This window comes from Liolophura sinensis, chromosome 8 (genome assembly GCF_032854445.1).
Source record: "Liolophura sinensis isolate JHLJ2023 chromosome 8, CUHK_Ljap_v2, whole genome shotgun sequence".
Lineage (NCBI taxonomy): Eukaryota > Metazoa > Mollusca > Polyplacophora > Chitonida > Chitonidae > Liolophura > Liolophura sinensis.
Genome location: NC_088302.1, coordinates 17,300,337 through 17,327,800, shown reverse-complemented (window position 1 = coordinate 17,327,800; position 27,464 = coordinate 17,300,337). Strand labels below are relative to the sequence as shown.

Here is a 27,464-nt window from a genome sequence, read left to right as displayed (position 1 = left end):
ATTTAGATACAGAAAACACTATTGACGACACAAACTATACTGACAACCTGTTAAAAAAATTAACGTAAACAGTTGAGCACTTACTGTGTTTGTCAGATACATTGTCAGAAATGTCGGACGTCAAGGATGTGCTGTCACGAGGATCTACTGCCAAGGAATCGGTGTCATAAAGTGCAGCTGTTACTGCTTCGGTGTCATAAAGTGCAGCTGTTACTGCTTCGGTGTCATGAAGTGCAGTTGTCACTGCTTCGGTGTCATATAGTGCAGCTGTTATTGCTTCGGTGTCATAAAGTGCAGCTGTCACTGTTTCGGTTGCTGTTACTTTTTCGGTGTCATTTGGCTCTTTTGTGCAGGTCGTAGACTTGGTGTCACTTAGGTCTGTTGCACTGGTGTCAGATTTGATGTCATTAAGATTTTCAGTACTGGCAAACGATTCCGTATTATATCCTGGAGCCACCTTCATAAAAAAGAGCACTGAAAGTAATACGTGGTTTTAGTACAAATCATATTTGATACCTTATTGGACATTACACTCCACTTAGACTTAGACCATTTTTACTATTCTTCGTGTGTAGGTTGCATTCTCTTTAACTAATGTTACATAACTTATGTCGCACGTTTCTGTATAAACTAACTTTGATAATGTACTCCTGGACTGTGCATTACTTTATTTAAATGTAATATATCATTCAAAATCACACAAATGTTGCATTACTAAAATAAAATGGCACCCCTTGGCTGTCTGAATTCTTTCTTCTACGTTCTGTAAACATGATATAACATGAAATTATGCTCTATTCCGATTGGCTATATTTCCACCAAAACTCACCTTGGCAAACAATTCTCCGTCTAAACTAGACTTTAAGACATCATCGTCACGGGCTATGATCTTGACCTTGTTGCAGAATGTCAGTTTTTCCGGAAGTTTGTACGTGCTGTACGTAAATCTCTTAGCCTTGTCAGTGATGTATGTAGGGGCTGATGACTGGACCGGGTCGTACAGGTGGAACAACGTACGCTCCACTGATTTCGCATTCCGGAACAGGATTTCTTTCAGGGCTTCCATACAGGCAGCTGAGAAAAATGTTATTAATGTCAAGTTATTAATAAATGAGATGGGGGTACTGCCAAAATAATCTGTTTGGCGTGTAATTTGCTACTATTGAAGCATTTATGTGAACAGAATTAAACCCTAACTGAAGTAAGCTGAATAAAAGTCATTTTTCATCGGTTTACTCCCGATACCTTACTCCCAATACCTTAGCCATTTTTATAGGTCCAGTTTTTCAGATATTGCTATGTGATGAGTTTAACACATTTAAAATGGTACACAAAGTTAACCCTCAATGCTCACCATGGATGCCCTTCAGTTGAAGTGGCAGGAAGTCAGCTGGGATTTGGAACCCTGGAGCCCTTGGGTAGACCTGGAACTCTGTCTTAGGCCCTCTGGACGAATCCACCTTCGGTACAAATAGAGATTATAAGAGCCAGTGTAACAGATGTACAACAATTATAACAATGTCAAAAGAAATGTCACATTTTTTAGAGGGAAAATAACCAAATTCGGATTGAAAATATGAAAACTCAACTTGGTTTGAAAACTCTTAGCAGTACTTGTACCTTATAGCTCATTTTCAAAGTTAAAAGGGGGGCCTTCGTGGCTCAGTTGGCCAGCACGCTAGCGCAGCGTAATGATCCAAGAGTCTCTCACCAATACGGTCGCTGTGAGTTCAAGTCCAGCTTATGCTGGCTTCCTCTCCAGCCGTACGTGGGAAGGTATTCCAACAGCATACGGATGTTCGTGGGTTTTCCCAGGGCTGTGCCCGGTTTCCTACCATCAAAATGCTGGATGCCGTCGTATAAGTGAAATATTAAGTAAGTGAAAATAGGTATCACGTAAAACACCAATCAAATAAATAAATCAAAGTGAAAAGACCAGTAAACAGAGCTTACAGTCATCCGTAATTACTATCGAAAGACAGAGATTAAACTTGCTCTCACCATAATGTTGGTTGCTATCGTATAAGTAAAATATTCTTGAGTACGGCGTAAAACTGCAGTCAAATAAAAGACATTAAACTGAATCAGTTTAAAGTTCTTGCACTTACAGCCAAACAGGGCTGGTGATCAGGGGATTTTGGAGTTCTATTTCTAAGAACCTACCTGTCTATTCGCCCCATAATTTTCGGTTCCATCCAGGCGTTCAAGAAGAGCCTTTGAAACTAGTCCTCTGGCCTGACCCCTCACGCCATTATCTACAGGAGACAAGAGTGATGCTGTGTCATAACCTCTTTCAAAATTATATATCATGGGAAACGTTAAGTTCTCAATGCATGACGTTAGTCTCACTATAGATACGTTTTGATATGCTGGCGTTTTGACTGCCATTCTACTTGTTAGCACCAATGAGATATCACTAAAACAAACACATACGTGAAATTCATACAGATGTTACAAACAATTCCTGGTTAAAACCAGTTCAGTTTTTCCTTGGGAAAGGTTCTGTCATTAATTACCTTGGTTATCATTAATGGTCACTGATAGCGTAACCATAGTCGCTATCTTTGTTTTCATCAACAGTTTCTTCATCACCATCAACGATATGCTTTAATTTATTATCATCGTATCTAGTCCTTGCTGGGTATCACGAGGACTGAAGTCCAGAAATTTGTCTTGCACTTTAATGCTGAAGGTTAATGGTTTACTCCAATTTCTTGCATCAATACCCCTTGACCGTAGTAGCACCAGTGAAACAATTCCAGAGTACAACGTTAAAGATCAAATAAATAAATAAATAATCATAAGTTCTTCAATAAAACCGAAATTGTATTCAACTTGTGTAAGGACAACTTACCGTTTACATCAGGGAGTCTGTTCAAATCTGGTCGGATATTATTGGCCTCAATCGATGGCTGAAACAGGTGAAACCAAGAACTTTCCGTCACGGATGAGTAAAGCAAGCTGAGTGGTTACAAGTACCAATAATCGTGAATTATCCAAATCTTTAAGTTTTTCTAGCGAATACCAGCTCTATGTTTCAACTCTAAATGATGAAGAATTAAATGTTGACTTATTATCCAGTTTCAGTTGTTGTTACCATAAAGTAATACGTATTTGTAGTACTTACCCGTGGATGGACACTCTCAGTTTCCAAACCTTGGATAGGGGCTTCCGGAACTTTAGCAAAAATTTTGATGAAGTACGCTGTAACGAACAACAGAAAACTTCAATTTATCTAGAGTAATTTTTCAAGAAAATGATTTTATTCTACTTTTATCGATACAAACCGTAAAAAAATTGCAGTTGGTGACTCAAGTATTATATACCTGCTTACCGTTTTGCTTTTATAATGTTTGTAAAATAATAAATTCAAATTAAAGACAAAATTAGAAAAACAACACATCAGTAACTTACTGTATTCTCCATACATAGTATTATAATCAATCACTTGAATTCGGCAAACAAGTTCTCTCAACCAAGGATCCAACTAAAAAGAAAACAAACAGAAAACCCGAGATAATAAATAGGCCTACCTTTGTAGCATGTCCGTTTGACAGGCTAAGTATTTATTAAGTGGAAATGAAATCTATACATTAACCTCGCTACATGTAAGTCAAAGTGCGCATGCGTATATACAGCATTCCTTAGCCTGTTTCAAGGCAGGAATCAGCTCAACCGTTAGCTTATGAAGGCAACTAACAACTAGTTCGATACAAAGACTTGTGGGACTATGGTGATATGTGCCTACACCCCAAAAAATTAATCTGTTAATTTTAACAGAAAATCAGAAGGTTGAGTGATACCAGAATGTATTCTGCTATTGGATCATATTATTCTGTTCAGTATAACACACATAATCTATTAATTCAACAAAATGAATCTATTAGACTAGCAGGATATTATGTTGAATATGACACAGCATTATGTTACGATAACAGAATACATTCTAGTATCATCAGACAACAGAATATTGATATTAACAGATTAATTTTTTGAGCGTATACATCTGCCATTAATTACCTCAAGCCGCCTGACATCTGCTGGTAAAATGGAAGTGGGCAGGAGCCCTTTATGATGCCAGATCCTGGCCTCCAGGTAGCGGTCTGAGATGTCTGGGAAGGAACCCAGAGACCCCAGGTAGGGGCCAGACCAGGTGGTTGAGAAGATTTGGGTGAGTCCCTCTAGGCACCCCGCGTCTTCTATCACCAAATCTGGAATACATACACCAAGTTAAGGGTATGGTTATTAAATAAAGATGGCGGTTTCAGACAAAGCAAATGTAGGTACTCAGTTATTGATTGTTTTGTGCTGTACAATTGCAGAATCCAAATGGAGGAGAACCCTAAGAAAACCGCCCCAAGTACCCAATGTAAGGCAACAGCCGAGCGAGCTGATGCTGGTTTCGAACCCATGACGTTCGTCATCAGTCACCAGCTATATAGCGGTTTGAACCGACACAGTTTATACAGCGCGGCACACGAGAGTCCAGTAAGTTATGCATGGCAAATGAACATATGAGGGTGGAGACAGCAAATAAATATATCTGACAGGTTAAGGACACGTCGGGTGATAATTTATACAAGTATATAATAAAATAAATATATTGAAAAGTAAATCCAGAAAGATGGGATGTCATCTGACTCGGTAACCATGAATAATTCACATATATATTTAACTTTTGGTTACCTTCCGAATTGCTGTGTAGGACATGATCGCCGATCTTCTCGGGCTCTGTTCCCTCTCCAGGTTTCGTCATCTTGTACTTGTAAGCTGTCAATAAAGAAATATATACACCTGTACATATATATACCTGTACACATTTATTTATTAGAAGAACAATACGCCATGCATGTGCATGTACAGATTTGATGCGAAAACAGGGTGGACATAAACGAATACCGACAATCTGGTTGTCTGGAACAGTTTAAGAGTTGATGAGCGATTAGAGTTTCATGTCATTAAGACATGTTGAAGTCAGAACGGACCAGTGTTTCATCTGAAGGAAGACAGATATAATGATTAGCAGAGAAAAGTGAAAAAGTTGCCGTGTAACGTTTGAATGCAATCGGGCTTAAATGGTTGTTTGAGAGAGGGGTGGAAATTTACCCATGACACGCGGTGTCTTAGTGGTTTATCGTTTTCATCTTTCACAAGTAAAATGTTTCTAGTTTGCAAACGTCAATTTGGTGAAATACATACATGGAGTTGAGTTGGATACTAAGTATGGTGAATCACATTTAAAACCTCTTCACCGTATGTAACGATGCTATGGTCTAAAATAATATAGGAAATTAAGCATGAATCAACACACACACAATAAATACACGTTGAAGAGTGAACTCCAGTCTCGACGAGCTGTACAGGCCTAAATCGGAGAGCCGTTTTGAGTGAGTGAGTGATTGAGTGCTTGGTGTTTAACGTCGTACTTAACAATTTTTCAGTCATATGACGACGAAGGAGTCCTTAGTGCCACAACTTCTTCTTGTAAGGTCTCAGGTATGACCCAAACCAGGACTGACCTTGCATCTACCGTTGCCGAAGCGGACGTTCTACCAACTGAATTATCGAGGCCGGTTACGTTTTGAGTGGCAGAGCCTAACTAGCGTATGGGTTTTATACACTCCTGTAGCATGGGTGACATAGGGTATTCGATTTGCTAAACTGTAATGAAAAATCTCTGAATTTGTTCACTAAAATCCTATAAACCATGCTCAAAGAGCGACACAAACACGGGGTAGTGAAAAATAATGTTCTTTGCCTTACAGATGAATTTACCGCCGATGTCCGCAATGCAGCATCATCTGAACGACCTCAATCGTCAAGGTGACGTTGTCATAAACAAAGTACAATGGTATGACGTCATTCGTTTATGACGTTTCATTGACGGAGATCAACGAGATTTGCCGACCGGAATGATAGAACATATAATAATAATGGACAGAGGATGTCGGCCTGTGCCTGACAGCACGTTTATTCATGACGTTTGAATGACGGAGATCAACGAGACTTGCCGACGCGATTGATTATATTTATACCAGTAACGGACAGAGGACGCAGGCCTGTGGCTGAAAGAACGCTGCGAAGGTCAAACACGGCCTCGATGTCTTTTCAATGGCAAAGACACACAATAAACGGGTTCAGATAATTTAAATAGAGTGTATGGATGGATCAGATAATATATGAAAAGTTAGAAAATGTCAGAATCACCCCAAAAAGTTATAAACAATTTGTCATTATACAGTTTAAAATACTAGTTCTATCTGTGCAAGGCATCCCTTTGAAGTTTTGTTTAAATGTGATAAATTGCACTGTGGACCCTTATGTGCTTAGATGCACGATGGTTGTGCAGTAAAAGTGGCGTTGCGATAAGTTTCCTAAAGGAATGAGGAAAATGGTTTGAATACAAGAATTCAGGTAGACTAAAGGTTAAATGCAAAATTGTTACCCTGAACCCCCTCTTCCAAACAATACATACGTGTGCAACATCTTCTGCCTCGAAGAGTGCCGTGGGCCTAAGTGGGAGAGATGTTTTGAATGGCTTTGTCTAAATAGCTTATAAATCTTATGCACACTTTTAGCATGGGTGAAAAGAGGGTACTCGGCTCGCTAGACTGTAATGAAAAGTCTCGGAAATTGTTCACTATAATCCTAAAAACCATGTACAAAGATCAACAAAAAACACGGGCTAATTAAAATGATGTACTTTGCCTTACGGATGAACTTACAACTGCTGTCCGCCATGCAGCATCACTTAAACGACCTCAATAGTCAAGGTGACGTTGTCATAAACAAAGTACAATGGTATGACGACATTCATTTATAACGTTTGAATGACGGAGATCAACGAGACTTGCCGACCCTGTGGCCTGTGTCGGCGTGTGGCTGAAAGCATGTGGTGAAGGTTCACTGTCTTTTAATGGCAATGACTCACGATGAGCGGGTTGAAATGATATACAGAGTGTATGGATGGATCAGATCAGATATGGCAGTTTAGAAAAATGTTAGAATCAACAAAAAATGTAATAATAAACCTGATGTCACCCCTTTGAAGTTTTCTTTTAAAACGATAAATAGCTCTGAAGACCCCTATGTGTTCAGATGTACGGTAGTTGTGCAATAAAAGTGTTGTTGAGATATTTTTCAAGAAGAAATGAGGAAAGTGGTTTGAATGCAAGAGCTCAGGTAGATTAAAGACTGATTTGCAAAATTGTTACCCTGAACAGCCCCACATCCAAACAAAACGAACGCGTTCAACATCTTCTGCCTCGAAGAGTGGCGTGGGTCTAAGTGGGAGATCTGTTTTGAATGATACAGTCTAAATAGCTTATGAATTTTATGCAATTTTATAGCATGGGTGAAGACAGAGTATTCGGCTTGCTAAACTGTAATGGAAAGTCTCCGAAATTGTTCACTATAACCTTACAAACCATGTGCAAAGATCGACACAAACACGGGCTAATTAAAATGATGCACTTTGTCTTAACGATGAACTTACAACTGCTGTCCTCCATGCAGAAACACTTGAACGACCTCAAGGTTGACGTTGTCATACACAAAGTACAAGAGTATGACGTCATTTATTTATGACGTTTGAATGACGGAGATCAACGAGACTTACAGACCCGAATGATTGTACACGTATAACAATAATGGACAGAGGGTGTCGACCTGCTACTGAAAGCACATTGTGAAAGTTAAATGAGGCCTCTATGTTTTTCAATGGCAATGACACACTATGGGCGGGTTAAAATAGTTTGTAGAGTGTGTGGCTGGATCAGATAATATATGAAAATTTAGAAAATGTTAGAAGCAAAAAAAAACGTAAAAACCAGTTTACTCTTAAATAGTTTAAAATACTATAGTTTTATCTGTGCAAGAAATCCCGATGTGACCTCTTTGAAGTTTCGTTTAAATACGATAAATAGACCCGTAGGCCCCTATGTGTTAAGATGTACGATGGCTGCTATAAAAGTGGTGTTGAGATATTTTTCAAGTAGGAATACGGAAAGAGGTTTGAATACAAGAATTTTAAAAAGCTGATTTTGCAAAATTGTTACGCCTAACTAAACATACGTGTCAAACACTTCTGCCTCAAAGAGTGGCGTGGGCCTAGGTGGGAGGGCTCTTTTGAATGATGAAGCCTACATAGCTATGAATTTTATGCACACTTTTAGCATGGGTGAAAACAGGGTATTCGGCTCGCTAAACTGTCATGGAAAGGCTCGGAAATTGTCGACATAATCCTGCATGCCATGCACAAAGAGCTACAAAAGCATGGGGTACCTGGTAATTAAAAGTACTGTACTTTGCCTGACAGATAAACTTACCCCTGCTGTCCGCCATGTAGCATCACTTGAACGACCTCAGTAGTCAAGTTGACGTTGTCATAAACAAAGTACAATGATATGACGTCATTTATTTATGACGTTTCATTGACGGAGATCAACGAGACTTACCGAACCAAATGATTGTATAGGTATAACAATAATGGACAGAGAATGTTGGCCTGTAACTAACAGCACGTTGTGAAGGTTAAATGAGGCCTCCATGTCTTTCAATGGCAATAACTCACGATGAGCGGGTTGAAATAATTTACAGAGTGTATGGATGGATAAGATAAGATATGAAAATTTAGAAAACTGTTAGAATCAACAAGAATGTAATAATAAACCTGATGTCACCCCTTTGAAGTTTTGTTTTATTACGACAAATAGCCCTGAAGGCCTATGTGTACAGATGTACGATGGCTGCGCTATAAAAGTGGTGTTGAGATATTTTTCAAGTAGGAATAAGGAAAGAGGTTTGAACACAAGAATTTTTAAAAAAGCAGATTTTGCAAAATTGTTATGCTTAACAACCCCACCCAATAATACCCCCCCCCCCCCAACTAAACATACGTGTTCATCACTTCTGCCTCAAAGAGTGGCACAGTCCTAAGTGGGAGGGCTCTTTAAATGGTGCAACCTAAATAGCGTATGAACCTTATGCACACCTGTACCATGGGTGACTATAGGGTATTGGGCTCGCTAAACTGTAATGGAAAGGCTCGAAAGTTGTCCACATGATCTTGCATGCCATGCACAGGTTACCTGGTAATTAAAATGATGTACTTTGCCTAACAGATAAACTTACCACCGCTGTTCGCCATGCAGCATCACTTGAAAGACCTCAGTAGTCAAGTTGACGTTGTCATAAACAAAGTACAATGATATGAGGTCATTCATTGATGACGTTTGAATGACGGAGATCAACGAGACTTACCGACCCGAATGATTGTACACGTATAACAATAATGGACAGAGAGTGTTGGCCTGTAACTGACAGCACGTTGTGAAGGTTAAATGAGGTCTCTATGTTTTGCAATGGCAATGACACACGATGAGCGTGTTGAAATAATTTGTAGTGTGTATGGCTGGATCAGATAAGATATGAAAATTTTGAAAAATGTTAGAATCAACAAAAAATGTAATAATAAACCTGATGTCACCCCTTTGAAGTTTTGCTGAAATACGATAAATAGCATTGGAGGCTTCTAGGCTTTCAAGCAGGAATGAGGAAAGTGGTTTGAATACACGAATTCAGGTAGACTAAAGGTTAAATGCAAAACTGTTACCCCGAACCCACTCCTCCCTAACAATACATACGTGTTCAACACCTTCTGCCTCGAAGAGTGGCGTGGGCCTAAGTGGGAGATCTGTTTTGAATGATATAGCCTAAATAGCTTATGAATTTTATGCACACCTATAGCATGGATGAAAACAGGGTATTCTGCTATCTAAACTGTAACTGAAAGTCTCCGAAATTGTTCACTATAATCCTACAAACCATGCGCAAAGGTCGACACGGGCATGGGGTAATTAGAAATAATGTACTTTTCTTCACAGATGAACTTACCGCCTCTATCCACCATGTAGCATCGCTTGAACGACCTCAGTAGTTAAGGTGACGTTGTCATAATCAAAGTACAATGATATGACGTCATTTATTTATGACGTTACACTGACGGAGATCAACGGGACTTACCGACCCGGATGATTGTACACGTATAACAATAATGGACGGAGGGTGTCGGTCTGTTGCTAAAAGCACGTTGTGAAAGTTAAATGAGGCCTCGATGTCTGTCAGTGGCCATGACACACGATGAGCGTGTTGAAATAATTTGTAGTGTGTATGGCTGGATCAGACAAGATATGAAAATTTTGAAAAATGTTAGAATCAACAAAAAATGTAATAATAAACCTGATGGCACCCCTTTGAAGTTTTCTTTTAATACGATAAATAGCCCTTAAGGCCCCTATGTGTTCATATGTACGATGGTTGTGCAATAAAAGTGTTGTTGAGATATTTTTCAAGTAGGAATGAGGTCAGTGGTTTGAATGCCAGAGCTCAGGTAGATTAAAGGCTGATTTGCACAATTGTTACCCTGAATACCCCCACCCCCAAACTAAAGGTACATGTTCAAGACTTCTGCCTCGAAGAGTGGCGTGGGTCTAAGTGGAAGAGCTATTTTGAATGATATAGCCTAAATAGCGTATGAATCTTATCCACAGGGCATTCGACCCCCTAAACGGTAACGGAAAGTCTCTGAAATTTGGCAGATATGAACTTACCGCTGCTGTCCGCCATGCAACATCACTTTAACAACCTCAATAGTCAAGGCGGCGTTGTCATAAACAAAGTACAATGGTATGACGTCATTTATTTATGACGATTGAATGACGGAGGTCAATGAGACTTTCCAACCCGAGTGATTGTACGTACAACAATAATAATGGACAGAGTGTGTGGGCCTGCGGCTGAATGTTAAATGAGGCCTCGTTGTCTTTCAATCGCGTTGACACACAAGATACGGTTTGTATCCCAGTCTTCGACAAGGAATGTATACACACCAACTCTCAAAATCAAAATGTCTACAGGCTCACTTCACCGAAGCTAGGCCTGTTAAACTACAGAGTGGCTTTAAAATGATTGAATTTAGACAATTTAATTCTCTAATTCTGCAAATAATTCTCACTAAGAGTCAGAAGAATTCCTGCAAAGCGAGGACATGTTTAAGCATGGCAGGTAGCTTCAGATGGATACTGACTTACCTTACTCTATGCAAAACACGCGAAGAATTCCTCACTTGATCGACGTCGAGCGTCGAGATGACGTTGCCATGAGCGAGGAACAATGGTGTATGAGACGGATCCCGCACGGCGCAGAGGTAAGGGGAGGTAAACCACTCGTAACACCCCCGGCGTTCTCATTTCTCGAACGGTCGACTGTAAACTCCTAAATAGTTTCGGATTTGGAGAGGCAAGGTGAAGACAAAACAACTATCGGACAAGGGACTGAACCGCGTCTCACGGACATGGCACTGAACCTGGTCTCGCGGACATGGCACTGAACCGGGCCTCTCGGACGTGGGACTGAGCCGGGTCTCTCGGACGTGGGATTGAACCAGGTATCCGGACATGGGACTGAACTGGGTCTCCCGGACATGTACTAAAAATGTTTCATTCGGTTTATGTATCCTTTAAGGCGACCTCAACCTATCTGTTTATTTGTGGCCAAGCATCCAACCATCGATCAAGGACTCTCTGTTTATATGTCTGTCCGATTATTTCCACAATCGCTCATCCTATCGACTTTACATTTGCAGGGTAACCAAGGAAGTGCAGTGGAGTTTTCGAATTCGATTAGTCGTGTACAAAGAATTGATACTATAAATGGTATATTGTGTAAAATGATTTAAAAAGAGAATGGAATCATATAATTTATTGTTTGGACTTAATGGCGGTGGTCAGGTTTATGGCTGAAGGATACTAGAATCCTCGGAATAAACCAACGACCTTCTAACTTACAAACCTTATCATATATGTAACGAACAGAATTTTACTCGCAGAGCGAGCTCATTGAGGTTTGCCGCATTGGTGACTGGCATTGATCTCCAACGAAATTCATTCAAAACTCGGCATACACGGGAGAGATTGAACTGTTCGAAATTCATTTAAAACTCGGCATACAGAGTTGATTTGACCCCAGTAGCCGCAGTGCATACCACATTAAGGTTGAACTACGTACGCGTAGGCCTAACGACATTTTATAAAGTGTCACATGACGAAAATTTAACAGTAATTGGCTATAACCCTTTCCAACTGAAAGCAGACGGTAATATGTACACGGTAATATGTACACGGTTTACGACGGCATTCAACTTTGAACCAAACCTACGGAGTACAACTCGTGGCGATTCCGGTTAAGTTGCGTAGTTATGTCGCTTACACTAGTGCTTACGATCCGGCGCAATGGTTGAGTTGTTTGAGTTGCTTTTTGTAAAAGACTTCAGCGCAGAGAATAAAACAGCACAGCGACAAGGGTGTGATAACATAGGCAAATGGTCACACTTAACCCATGAAATCTGGCATGTTGTCAATTTACCAATCATTTATGCAGAGTACCGATCACCTCAGAGGCTGTATGAATGTCGTCTGCAGTTCGTTGCAACAACGTCCGATATCAGTGCGGACCATCCATATCATCACCGAATTCCACTTGTTCAGACTTATTTGTGTCTGCAGGTTTTTTTTCACTCAGAGACCCGGCATGCAATGAAAAGTTCGAAATTACAGAGTAAAACATCAGTTCAAAAAAATTTTAAGTTTTTTGAAGGATATAGCGGTATCACAGTTTTGCACGGGCGACATAAAGCACACACTGAAAACAGCGTTGTCATTTACATATATACCGGTATATTACAGTCTATTAACACATACATGGCAGAAATCATATAATACAGAGTTTTACCATAAATCATTTATCAAAACGACAAAGGTAGTCAGAAGCAGTAGAAAATGCTGACTTTTCCTCTGTGATGAGTTCACCTCTACGGAGGGTAGATTATAATAGCTAAGGTCCCTGTGAAAATCATACTGATCCCCACTCAAGAAGCCAAGGACAAAAGAATTGGCCACATACTGGTCATCGCCAAAAGCTTGGGTCATATTGAACACGACAGAGCCTATGCGCTGTTTGTCGTCCGAGTACGTCAGAAATTTGTACATCCCATCGAACGCCAACAAAAACTGATCGATAGCGTCTAGCATGTAGAGCTGTGCGCTGTAAACTTTACCGATTAAAATCCGCAATTGACTCGAGCTGGAATTGGACAGCTCAACAACGGCCTTGCCGTAAAGTGGATGGTGAAAACTGCCTGTGTACGACACGAGAGGGCGCTTTGGCGGCCCGATGTAGACAATGTTGGAGATGTTGTACCGCAGCTCCGGATAGACCTCCCAAGGTTTCGGATATTCACATCCCGTTGTACCGTTAAGCCAGGGTTCTTCGCCCAGTAAAATATCTGATATGTACGCCATCATGGTCTCTCTGGCCCGACTTGCTCCCGACCCCACGGGCCCGTTCAGAGCTAAGAACCCTCCTATCTTCTCGTTGGGGAATAACCAGGCATGACTGGTATAGCTCCAAAGCGAGCCACTATGGTGGACACGGGAAAACCCTATAACATAAAGATACAGTGAAGGATTGATTGATTGATGGAATGGTTGATTGATGCTTTATCGTCTATCATAAATAAAATGTCTAAATTATTCATTTTACAACATGCAAAGAATGAAAGACCTTGGCAAATGAGGTATACTCGTATACGAAAACTGGTATATGAATGTTGGATTTGAAGCTTACGGCAATTCTCCAATATTTTGCGATAGTTCTGGAACCTAGGTGATTCTTGCTGGCTCTTTGTATTTTTTCGTCGTGCTTGTATTTAATATCGCCATGGGTCAGTCAAGTTTTCTTTCCACCTACGAGTTGCACTTACCACAAGGCGATTGTGGCTGTGATGTCGAAGTCAGCCCGTCATGTCGCCCCCTTAGGAAGTTTAGAGCTAATTTTCGAAGAGAGGCAATTGCGGATCACTTAATGATGTCGTTGGTTTTTTTTGGTTTATGAGTGTATTAATAAATAGATTATGTAAACATCACGACGTAGCAATCAGCTGTCTATGAAGGAAAGTTCATACCACTAAAGAATTCTTCACCTGTCTATTGAGTAGTTTCGTATCAGCGATTCTTCTAAGGCCAGTAGTCTTGGCGATCAGAGGGGAACATGTGGGGCAAGAGGAACATGTGGGGGAAGAGAGTGAGACGTAACTATATCAACTGGCTTTGCCTGCAGGGGAACTCTGTCAGTTGCCGAGAGGCTAAGGTTAAACAGGGGCCAACTGTTGAATTCTGTCAGAGTTCATGGAAAGTAGCCAAGCTCGACTCAGAAGTGACGGTAGAACAGCTTTTACGCCCTTCATTACAGATGCTTTAATTACCTTCGAACGAGACTATATTTACGGGCTTACATAACTTTCTCCCTACGAAACACACATCGCATGTTCTATTCAAAGCCTTTCCCTAACTACCTCCAAATGGGTTTTTCAAGACTTTGCAACGTGTGTTGTCTGTCAAAATGCCTTTCCGATGATGTTTTCTGTATCAAGCCTGAACAAGGGGCGAATTTTAATAGGGTTTAGTGTGTAATACAAACGGTAATTCGCCTGGATGTAAACGGTATGTAAATAAAAAACGAGGGTGACTTACAAGCATAACAAGCGCCTTATTCTCCCCAGGATTTAGTTAAACGAATAAAACATACTTAACTATACATGTGGCTGACATTCTAAACATACATGTTGATGCCAAAAACGTCACACAGCACATGGTATACGAAGTTATAAGATGTCGGTTGACAAGAAAGGCGAGCAAAAAATATAACTGGCGGTTATTTGATCGCGTATAGTTTACATATTTCGGAAAATTCTATTACTTTGTTTCAAGTACTGGTCTCTGCTATAGCTTCGGAGACATAAAGAATTAAATATGCTATGGAGGGTTAATTCGTCTGTGCCCTTGTCTAAACAATTACCCCAGCCCAAAGCTTTGTATACTAACATACTGGGAAGAAAGGCGGATGGTAAACTGGCAATTGCCTGGTCTACTCGACCGGTTTTCATTACCGTCTGGCTTACAACAGTGGAACATATGCTTATAGAAAATACCGAACACAGTGCCCGCTGTCCCGCGGTGTTTTTGCTCCGTTACCAAATAAAACATTGTATTGTGACTGGGTGGTTAAAGTCAGAGCCCGAGTTAGCGGCGGTAATTATAACCATGCCGACGCACCGCGGAAAAAAATAGTCCTCACCCCAGACGTGAATATGTGGGCCAGTGTGCTGAAAGATTTACGAAATGTTACGAAAATGTTCACTCCGTAAGCAGACGTCCGACTTCGAAACAGCTGTGGATGCTGAGGAAAATACAGATGACAGAATGCGCAAGGGATAGACACACTTTGACCCATAAGTTTAAGAGTATCATTTTAGATGTCACTAAACATTACACTCTACTCTAGAGAATCAAAACTCTGGAACAAAATCAAAATAAAATCGTTTTTGGTAAATAATTTTCAATATCTGGCATTATTTTGTCTGTCTCGCGATGAGATTTGAATAAAACGAGATTTTAACAGAAAAGGATATGTTTTTTTTTTTATAAATATTAATTCTATATTAGTACATGTCATCAACTGTGCAAATGTGAGAAATGCTTATGCCTTAGAACTCTGGGTGGCAGTGAGTAAACTGTGTTTACAAGGTAAAATTTGCAGTGCATTTATACACGTTTTGAATTCAACAATGTCTCATTATGTGAAAAGTCAGTCAATCTGATCAGAATAATAAAAATCCTCTAATAAAAAAGAGTTTGGTGAATACGGTCATTTCAGTAGATAAGATAACATCATGTAGATACGGCATAAGGGAAATATAATTCTTACGCATGGTGACATTCCTGAAAGGTTACAGCTAAATTAGCCCAAATAACTTACCCTTTATCACAGAATGTTACTCATATATCCTCTAACTTCAAAAATTCTTAATATATATATAGGTATATTTTATTTATATTTATATAAACATTTTGATTTCTTTCTTTTTGTTTTGTTTTTATTCATGAACAATATAAATCCCTTATATTAGAAAAATTCTTATACACATATAAAATATAATTGTCGGCCTTTACCTGCAATATACTGCCATCTTTGGTTATAAAAACAGATCACCGTTTTTGTTATTTTTTTATTTTTTGGTACTTTTGCTATAATAGATGTTACTAACTTTGGAAACAAAAATTGCAACATCACTCCTTTATAATTTGTAATGATGATCGTTACTAATTGTTACCTCTATAGTTTGACGGTATCCACCCCATGCCATAAGCAATGTTTATTTCCGACACCGGAAATCTGGGCCGAAGTTTCCTGGAAAACATGCCCCCATAGAGAACCATATGTTCAGCCATCGTATCCCTCAGCAGCCTCTCCTTGACGAGGTAATTTCCGCGCATGTCACGGCCACCACTCAACAGGAAGCGCAGCCACTGGCCCATGTCGTTGGCGCTGACACACACGCCTCCTGTCGACGGGAAATCACCGACAACTCTGAGGAGCGATAAATGGGGAAAAGTTACTGGGAAAGAGGATACTTACGACACACTTCAAGACATCTGCTACATTACTGGTATGTTCTAACCATCCCAGGCACAGAGCTCAACTTAATGAGTATGCTAACCTGTTTAGGCAGAGCATATTATAGCCAATAACATGAACAGTTACCTCCATTCAAGCATAACACTTATCTCTTGGTTGCTTGCAAGCATCGTATGTGAACATACAGTTTTCTTTTTCATCCATAGAGAAATAGTGTGCATCTTATGTGGAGAGTGTAGGAAACCTAACATGTTCTTAAAGAAACCTCTGAAACTGAACTCATTCAATGCAGATGTATTTCACCCCAGGACAAACGTGCGGATGGTCGTGGGCTTCCCCTGGGCTCTGCCTGGTTTCCTCCCACCATAATGCTGGCCACCATAGTGTGAGTAAAATGTTCTTGCCAAGTATATACGGCGTAAAACACCAGTGAAGTAAATATATAATAAAAACTTGAATAATAAGTCCTTCAGGACACGTTTTCTGAAAATCAAGGGTAAACCAACGAAGTTGAAAGCATCAAGTTGTTTATCTAGCCAACTAAAAAACTGCTTTCATAGAAATTCACAGTCTCAACCTAATGGCTGTGATCAAATGTGTCTGATAAGCCTTAACTGTGAGTCTGTTTACTTCTGATAACATAGTAAAATGTAGTTTTACCAACTTTCACGTAAATGTTATCACGCAAACTGTGCTTGGGAACATGAGGTTTCAACTTACTTCACTGTTTCAAGATCCACTTCTTCAAAGTGACCACCCATGAGCGTGTATGGTCGGGCTAAGTTTTCTTGGTATCTTTCCAGATTTTGCACAAAAACGGCTGACGACATATTTAGGGGCTGAAATATTTTTTCTGACAGCAAGGTTTCGAATGGCTTCCCCTCGAGTAGCTCGGCTATGTACCCGAGTAGGGCATACATCATGTTGTTGTAGACGAACTTCCCGCGGAACGGCGTTTCCTCTTTCAGATGTCTCAGTCCGCTGAAAGATACATTAACGCGATCGTCATATATAGATAAAGCTGGCGATGTATGATTGTTCGTCATACGAAGAATGATGTGAAAAGTTTTTTTATGCGATTGTGTATTAAATGAGATGACAACGCCGCATTTTGAGTAATTTTAGACCAGTGACGTGTAAACTGCAACTAACACTGCCTCATTTTTTTTTACCTAATTCTGCTTACTATAACAATGGTATTAGATGTCGTGTATGTTGCCACTTTTTATGCAAATATATATGAGCAGTTGGGATAAGACCCAACTGAGGTAAATCGAATAGATAATACGTGTGACTATTTGACAAAATATTTTATTTTGAAGCTGATTTTACCCAAAGGTAAGGTTTCAATATTTAGGGGTTAAGCAAAAGTATCGTCGTTACTTAGATGTACACATTGTGATTACAGAACACATTCCTGTGCTGAGAAATGAGACGTCTCAGGGTTTCGAACCTTCGACCTCAGTCTGAAACCCAATCGACAGAATTAAATGCCAACCGGTATAGTATGCCAAATAACAATAATGCTCTACACGACATGCACCAACTAAGATGAATAACTTAAGTATTGCATAGGGTCTGCTCTCAAAGGCTAACTCTCAGTATTTAAAGTTTGGCTGTTAACTTGGAAGCTCTGCCTTGATTAGTGGATTGGGATGAGGGTGGAGGGTCGAGAGGATGGGGATTTCAGCAACTGGTGCTGATTATATCCCTATCTTACGAAACACGGATGTTCAGATTAGCCATATACACAATCCCTGGACGTAGAAATATGTCGGTTTAATGTTATTGTATGTTAACTGTGATGACAGCACAGCATATTGAGCAATTCTAGACCGTAGTTGTAGTTTCATCATTATTGTCATCTACTTAAGTCTAACAAATTGCAAGTAACGTCACTGCGTTTTTTCCCGTAGTTCTGCTTATGCTACTATTTAAGCATTTACATGAACAGTGAGAATAAAACCTCAACTGATGTAAACTGACAAGATGTCGTAGTTTGTGTGACCATTTGCCAATTATCAGACTGCTCTGGTTTTACTCTAAATGCTGTGAGCTTTTCATTACGTGTGCTATGTGTTTGACAGAAAAAACTGGTGATTCGGTGTTATAAACACTGTAGCTACGACATATTCATACAACTTTTGGAAGATACTCTTTACCAACAGACGTACTTGAGTAAGTTGTCCTTTGTGACGCCTCCTCCAGACTGGAATGCCAAGTCTCCGCTTTGTAGACCTGTCCGGTGAGCCAAGAGATCCCGTAATGTGGTCTCCGCTGATCTCAGCGGATCTTGCAGTTGAAAACTTGGGATTAGTTCTTGTACTTTGGTATCCCAAGATAAACTGCAATGTGAAAGTAATACGAAATCAACCATACCATACATGTAAAGGTGTACACCGTGATGAGGGGCATTGTAAGGATTCTATTTCTTAAATTTATTTATTTATTTATTTGATTGGTGTTTTACGCCGTACTCAAGAATATTTCACTTATACGACGGCGGTCAGCATTATGTTGGGTGGAAACTGGGCAGAGCTCAGGGGAATGAATTTCTTAAACGTGTTCGGTTAAGTTCTAGGCATTACATATTTACGGCTGGTTTATTACATAAATTTTGATTTAATGGTTCAAAAAATACTTTAAGCGAAACTGTGCAGAGTAAACTTTCAAAATGGTATGCAGTACAGAAGACTCGTGAACAAATCATGAAGTTCTCACTGTGCAAAACAATAATAACGATAATACAGATTCTGTAGATATAATCATAGCTGTCACCTACAATGTCATCGTTTCTGTAATCTGTAGTGTGATCATTTCTGTCATCTGTAGTTTCATCATTATTGTCATCTTTAGTATCATCATTACTGTCATCTCTAGTATCATCATTACTGTATCTGTAGTACAATCACTACTGTCATCTGCAGTATCATCACTATTGTCATCCATATTATAATCATCACTGTCATCTATAGATATTATCATCACTGTCATCTATAGATATCATTACTGTCATCCACAATATCGTCGTTAGTGTCATTTATAGCATCCACAATTACCATCATCTATAGTATCATCGCTACTGTCATCTGTAGTATCGTCATTACTGTAATCTATAGCACCAATGATACTGTCGTATATAGTAGCATCATTACTGTCATCTATGGTACAATAATTGCTGTCATGATATAGTATCATTGTTACTGTCAGCTATAGTATCTACACTCCTGTCATCTATAGAATCATCATCTCTGTCTTCTGTAGGATCATCATTATTGTCATCTGTAGTGTCATCGTTACTGTCATCTGTAGTATCATCATTATTGTCATGCATGCATGTTACCAACATTACTGTCTCGAGTCTTCAGTATCATAATTGCATTTATGGCATTACCGTTATTGCCATCTAAAGTATCATCATTAATCTCATCTATGATATCATAATTAGTCATCTAAAATATGACCATTATATTTTTATTAATAGCATCATCGTTGATGTCATCCATAGTATCACCGTTACTGTCATCCATAGCACCTTCGTTACTGTCATCCATAGTTATCAACAATACCACCATTACTGATACCTACAGTATCCTCATCACTCTTCCAACTACTGACGCCATTACTACCAATGGCCTTCATCTACTTCGCCTATCATACAGACAAGTCAGATAAGACCATATGGCCAAATATATGATAACGTGTATACAGCGAACCTGGGCATCGATGTGAAACCAGCAGCACACGCCCTAAGTAACGGTAGTAATGATCTCGCCATTTCCCCTATAACATCCTCCCTTGCAATGTGCTTGTAATACGCGGAGAGTACACCGGCAGCACCCGCAAACCATATGTACACCATAAATATTAATTAAATGGCGATCACAGCAGGCGATATAGGTAAAAGGCTCCACAGGTTAAGTGGAACATCACAGGCTGTTAAACGATGTCTTACTTATCCACACCAAACATATGTTTAAACTTCGCCTTATAGCTGTTTCATATCACAGCTTGGAATATGTATGTGCACATGTATATCTCTTGGCAGCCTCGAGGTTAATATTGTATATCATAATTACGTTATCAAATTAAAACGTCGTAAAAAGGCAATGTGTGTAACAGCGATAGTTAACATCTGAAATATATTTGCCGAAATTAATTAGTTCTCCTGTCACGTGGATGTCGACTTGCTGGGATTGCGTCCAATGTGAAAGTGTATATACATACTCACATATGTTGTGAATTGTTAATCTACATATACCGCTAATTGTTATAAATATGTTGGCCCCAGGACCACGAAGTGATCAAAACTTCAAATCACGTTAAAATTGTTACTTCTTAATGTCAAATATTGCTTGACAACGTAAATTGTGGGTAGGTTTTTGCAAAAAAAAGTATCTGTTAAAATAACGGAAAGGAACATACCGAGTTTAAGGACAAGTTTTGACTTTAGTCAACATCGCTTCGTGGTCCCGGGACTTAGTCAGATTGGATCAAACAGTTGTGTTGATAATGACAATGTTAATGAATACAGTATGAGCTATACTGTACATATACGAGGGTTATATTACATTACTTTTGTGATATATTGATACTTAACTAAATGCACGACCGGATATTGCTATAAGAATGTCAGCCTTTTTCATTATATTCTCCTGCGGGAAATTAACGTTTTGGGTTACAATGGTGCCTAATATAATGATCGATTCCTCAGCTTAACAGTCAAGATCTAGTACTTAACGTCTGAACTCTGCTTGACACTTCTGTTTACGACTGTACTAAAGGTTACTCTTTTTAACGAGAAATGCCGCTGGTATGGTAGCTAATAAATACACGCGAACAGATGTAAACGACATGGTGGTTTGTTGATAGCCTTTCTCGTTTAAAAATCTAGGTGGTGTCGATAACGGGTGGCAAAGGCAGTGACTTTCTCCGATAGGAATTTCGCTTTACCTTGTCAAGTGTTCATTACTTCCAAGTAGCTCTGATTGTTTATACGGGATAAAATGAGAATAGTGAAAGAGACCATATTAATTACATAAGATACACACTAGAATGAACGTGTTTGCACGTCACCGTTCACTATTTGACAGAAGTCAAATTGTTTTTGACTCAGCTGCAGGGCTTAGCATATATGGCTACTATACTATTCTGATAACAAAAAACTGCTATCAGTAAAGGCGTACAGAATGTTACCGACACATGAATAACGTAAATGAATAAAATTTAAATGACAGTAATTAAAGACTTTTGAGACAATCATTTCTTGTGGAGTAAGCATGTATATGATTTAGATATTCGGTAGGCACAATACTTCAACTGCGTTACTATAAATGAAATTAAACTTTTCAATAATCTTTAATGTTTTGATATTTGCATCCTTTTAATTTGTATTAAAACATCTCGAACAATTTCAGTTTTGTTCCACAATACCAAAATAAAGGCGAAGAATGAATATTGTTTCTGAAAATCTCAATGTGAAAGACAATTGAAAACTGTACCAATAAATATACTAACATATTTGTTCCTAAAGATTTTTTCAAAAATTTAAATGAGTTCACGTTTCATGATTAAGTCGGATAAAGGGCTGTGTTAACTACACAATGTCCAATGACATAATAGGTGTGATTTCCACAATAAACCGAGTATTTTATGCGTTAAAAGCTTCTTCATGAATATGGATTATTAAAATAAAATTCAACTAATTCTGTTTGCAGGTGCAAACAAAGTACAAAAGATGACAAAAAATGACTTAACAACATTCGCCTTAACGATCCATCCGGTTTCACAGCGTTTATTTTGCTGGAAAAATATAAATGAAATGGTATATCGGATTTGTATTACATAAATATTTTTAAATGCGATGACTTAATACAGAAGGAAGAGTCGTGTGACCTTTGTTGACTCTTTTGAAACATCTTGCCTTATTACACAGTATGAGATTCAGAGCACAAATATTTACTGTACTGATGCATTGTTTACTTTAAGAGGCTTTAATAAAAGGCGTTAAGTGAGTTTGATGGAAAGATATAAATCTATTGGTAAACTTGCAGTAACAGCTAGGAGATTGGATACCCCCTGGAAAGAGATCAAGCAGTCGTCATCAAAGATACCAAATTGGCTAGTTAGATTTCAACATATTCCGTTTCGTTGGGAGGCGCCTGTGTCTGCAGATATTTATGCAATGTGGGTGGAATTCGTCTGCACATGGTGTGAGTTTTGAGAGTCAAAATCATAGCTAGACTCGGGTGTCGGGTGTAAGGTATTACAGAAAGAGAAAGGAATACACCATCAAGTATACAAACTAATCGCATAATTGACGAATGAATATCATTGATATAGTGAGGATCGTGAAAACGAAATGGAAAAACATACTAGTATTCAACATTAGACAAGGAACCCAAGCACTGTCTGTAGAAATGTCACGCCCAATACAACTGAGGCATCCAGCGGTGGAAAGCTCATCTGCACAAATCAGACGACTGAAGCTCGGTCTACTTGGTTCGAGCTCATGTGGAAACACCCGGACAGTAACTGTCTGCATGGGAGACCTTTTCTGCCATAGTCGCTTTTTCTCTCTGTGATCCTTAGCAAACTAATTAGACATTTCGTAAAAAAAATTTATATGCCCAGTGGGTTAGTGTTTTCTCTGGTACCAATGTCACGAAGCGATTTTCGACTTATGGCCAAATTTTGAAGTCCAACACAGTGCATAGTTTACGCGGCCTTCGTACTATGACAAAGATTTGTCTAATTGTCTTATGTCTTAATCACATATAACCGGTATGTATTCCCAATTTTTACAAATAAGATTCAAAAAGTAACGATTCAAGGAGAATTTCAAATCTTGGCTTAAGTAAAAACCGACTGTGGAATCGGCTGATCTTATTATAAGACCATTCTCATCCTCAACAAAAACTATTCTAGCAGACTTGAGCCGGCAATAGGCTTTTAAAGGATTGGTTCTCTTAACGATTTTTTTAAAGTCAATTTTTTGGTTGAACATAGTTTGTGTACGTGGAGTGGATGTGGCGCTGTCATACGATACCAGGCCTTGTCATCGTAACAACGAGTAAAAATAAAACGGGTTCCATGACGCAGAAATGCGGTATACCGTTGTGACATTTCAGCAAAGAGAAACACTCAGACTATCAGGAGTGACATTTGTCTCAAGATGTTGTAGAAGGAGTTGACGGAGACATAATAATACGTGCGGACGTGACCAGTTTTAGTGAGGTCTCGTTTATGGCATAGATGGGCGTTGCGCTTAAGGGAACTTTTAACCTTCAAACACTTCGCTTTCATAACAATCAGGCGGAATTACTGTATGTCTCTGTGTAACAGAGATTTAATAGTTCGTACAAGTGCTTCAGTACTAGATGCCAGAGGCTAGAGTGTTAATGGATTTATATCGTGTAAAAAGACGTCTGGTATCTCCAAGCTGTTAAAAGGAAAAACTCAGCCGGTTCTCTCTAAAAACATGTTTGTAAATGTACGCACTAGCTGTGATATGTGTATCAATGGCACACTTATTGTGTATGAGTGATGCGCCTGTCACTGTGGAAGTGTTAACAAAGTGCCTAATTTGTGTATGGCTAACACACAAAATGATGTGGATATGCATTTTTGTCACAATATTGTGTACCACTCGCACATAGAAGCTTTTAGAGAGGATGACGCAGTTGAGAGCAGAGATATCGAACATAGATTTGAATGAGTTTTAAACTTAATCTTTGGGAACCCATTGTCGTGTCTCCTGATGTTATATGTAAAGTATTTACTTTGGTATACAAGTATTGGCAATACCAGAGAAATATAAATTGGTACAAACTTGCCTGTTTCTAGGAGACTGTGTCTCTCTAATTAAGCTGGATTGTGTTCTGGTGAAAATACACATGTAAAAGCACCTAGAAGACTGAAAAAAGAAATACAACCAACAGGCCTACATATTTACTAGCTTACGCCACCATTTTTTTACAGGGTTTGATGTTGATCTCGACAGAATCTAGCAAAAATATCCACTACGCAAATACAAAAACCATTTGATGGCATTATCTATTTGGAACATGTAATAGTTAATACATGTCCAAAGACCTACTTGAATAATGTATTGACTTTGAACTCTAGTCATTGTCAAATTCATTTAACAGTACATTGTTTATATTAATCTCACTCCAGTTTCATGAAAGTGGATATGGGCATAATTTTAACGGATCCGGTACTCACTTTCCGTGTTGGTCAATGATCATGGCCATTAGAGTCGAGGTGAAGGCCTTACCAACAGACCCTGTACAGAACACCGTATTCTCATCCGCTTCCCTGCCCGTCTCCACGTCCGCCAGGCCGTACCCTCGGGTTAGGATGTCGTCCCCAGCCATCAGAGCCATACTAAGGGCGGGGATCCGGCGGCATTTCATTGTCTCTTCGATCATCAGATCGATATCATAAATCTGATCATCCGTGATCGGCTGTCCCAGCAGAACGCACAGTACTAAGGCGATTGCAAGCTCCAGCCAAAACCGTCCTCGTATTACGTAAGTCATTGTTCATCGTTCTATCCCTGCAGTCCCCTGAGTGAGTGCACTTCGTATTGGGGAAACCATCGTCCTTTAACCCTGGGAATTCCACCCTCACCGCACCGTCCAGACAGCTGACAATTTCTGACAGGCCCTGTGCTCGTAAAGGGAGGGGAGAAACAGATAGACGCAGCCACCCACCGCCCACCCGACCTGCAACAGGAGGGCTAAGCTCCAATGCCCGTAGCTGCTGTGCTATTGGAAAGAGCAGGCTATACGTTACACGAAGACATGTGCTTCATGTTTTAAGGCGAATGCTGTATGAGGAAAACTGGTGATCTTATACTGACGTACACACTATATAGCTCTCAAATAAACCATCTCTTTCCACAAAACGCGACATGCATCAAGTACATCTTGTATACAGCACACAAAATAGGTTCCTGTGGTGTACCAATTAGGAGACACGCCTTTGAGAGCAAAAGTCATATCTGTGTTTCACATTAAAGAAAGAAACTGCTGAAAAAAAGAATCAGAACTATGCTGCGAAACCTCATAGATTTGAGATTCGAAAACAGCAGGAATCGCCATTTACACACGTCTGGGTTACATAATTTTGACGAATACAGTGGTGACTCAGTGTGACCTATACCGTTACCATCAACAACGACAGGCTTGCAAGGAAGGTTTCAAGACACTAAAGCTCTAACAGGAAAGTCATACAGTCTGTATTTCATTGGAGAAAAGAAACAGAAATGAAACAACTCAGTCTACATGTGATTTTCAAAAGTGCAAATAAATTTGGATGAGAGAAAAAACGAAATAGAGAGAAATTTTTAACAAAATAACTGAGTATTCTAAGATTTAGTAACATCGTCAGCGGTTGTGAGTTGAAAGTTGGGTGAGAGTGAGCGTGATGAAATAAGCGTATTAAAGTATCTCCCGTCTATGAACTGGCGATATTTGACATTTGAATTGAACTTCTGCTTCCTTTTATAAGGAAGGTGGGGGTGGGGTGGTCATCGTGGCTGAATGATTAGCTTGCTAGCGCGGCACAATGACTCAAGAGTCTCTTACCAACTGAGTGATTTCGTTGTGATTTCAAGTTCAGCTCATGTTGACTTTCTCTCCGGTCATAGGTGGGAAGATGTGCCTAAAACCTGTACATGGCCTTGGGTTTCTCCTGTGCTATGCCCGGTTTTCTCCCACCATAACGCTGACTGCCGTCGTATAAGTGAAATATTCTTGAGTACGGCGTAAAACACCAATCAAATAAATAAATCGTTTTATAACGATTAATGTTATTATATTGACATTTAGGCCTAAGAGCGCTTTTATACTGACTGCACTGGAGGTCTATTGCCTGTATGGTGAAGTATAGGAATAAAAGTGTGTTCATGAGACCCTACTATCTTCCTCTGTTTACATACGTGTTGCTCACCTGGATCGGAGCCATGCTGACGGTCTATCGTTATTGACAGAGAAACCATTCGTCAGTGAGTTCCTCCGTTCATACAGTATACGTAGTGCAGGGTGCAAAGTCTGTTTCAAGTACATATGCGCGTAACGCGTCTTTTCGCAATAACCAGTTCATATCTCGTCCAGTTTCTTGTACTGGTATGTAGTCAGTTGGAATAGCCAACAGTTTTAGGGCGGAGAAGGCGACCTCTTAACTCTGGCCAAGTGAGCACCATGGTGCTAGGTAAGTCAATCAAGTTATATTCTGCGTATCACTCAGCAGTTCGTCTAAGCTGAAATGACAAGAACGTCCATTGGCCATACTCACAACAACATAATTTCATTTTGCTTTTACTGAAACCATCCTGCCTGGGCTACAATCAATATCCAAATGGATCTAGCGGATGTTTCGTATGTAAGTCAGGCTACCGCCGAGAGCCAATATTTTTAGAAGATCCTCTTGACCGTCCTTGTATCCCTATTATTGAAGAAGTCTTCCGCTGTGCTAAATATGTTGTGGACTTATGTATGGCAAATGTTAGAGAGTTCATTAGTAGCTTGCCAAAGATCTGTGGTTTATTATCGGGCTCCGTTTCCTCCATTCCTAAAACTGTCCACCATCATCAATAAACAATTTTTGAACAATCAAACAAACAAATTAATAAATTAATGGACTTAAATTGATATGAAACCGGAGGGCAATAAGTAAACCACCGACTGGCCGATGGGGGTGACGACAGCACGGCGCAGTGACCCAGGAACCTTCCTCCAGTGCGGTTGCTGTGAGTTCAAGTCCAGCTCATGCTGACTTCCTCTCTGGCCAGAGGTGGGAAGGTCTGTCAGCAACCTGCGGATGGTTGTGGCTTCCCACCTCCCACCCCCTCCCCGGCACTGCCCGGTTTCAACCCACCATAATTCTGGCCGCCGTGATATTCTTTAGTACAGCGTAAAACACCA

At 39.7% G+C, this 27,464-nt stretch overlaps 1 protein-coding gene and 1 long non-coding RNA gene across 3 annotated transcripts; both read right to left on the bottom strand.

The window, feature by feature from the left end:
* Positions 1-2,881: 2,881 nt before the first annotated feature.
* LOC135473050 (uncharacterized) lies at positions 2,882-3,459 on the bottom strand. The gene is made up of 3 exons (XR_010444575.1): positions 3,415-3,459; positions 3,128-3,204; positions 2,882-2,912 (listed from the first exon to the last, which is right to left on the bottom strand). It is a non-coding gene; the product is annotated as an uncharacterized LOC135473050 (long non-coding RNA).
* Positions 3,460-12,719: 9,260 nt separating this feature from the next.
* Positions 12,720-26,562, bottom strand: LOC135473919 (uncharacterized). Of its 2 annotated transcripts, XM_064753860.1 has the most exons (6): positions 26,491-26,562; positions 24,760-25,203; positions 18,708-18,878; positions 17,254-17,514; positions 16,229-16,485; positions 12,720-13,498 (listed from the first exon to the last, which is right to left on the bottom strand). In XM_064753860.1, the coding sequence occupies exons 2-6, from the start codon at positions 25,074-25,076 to the stop codon at positions 12,786-12,788; spliced, it is 1,719 nt and encodes a 572-aa protein (XP_064609930.1). In that variant the 5' UTR covers positions 25,077-25,203; positions 26,491-26,562; the 3' UTR covers positions 12,720-12,785. The 2 variants fall into 2 exon arrangements, with proteins under 2 accessions (XP_064609930.1, XP_064609929.1); XM_064753859.1 differs by lacking the exon at positions 26,491-26,562 and having other exon boundaries at positions 24,760-25,247.
* Between the last annotated feature and the right edge of the window lie 902 nt (positions 26,563-27,464).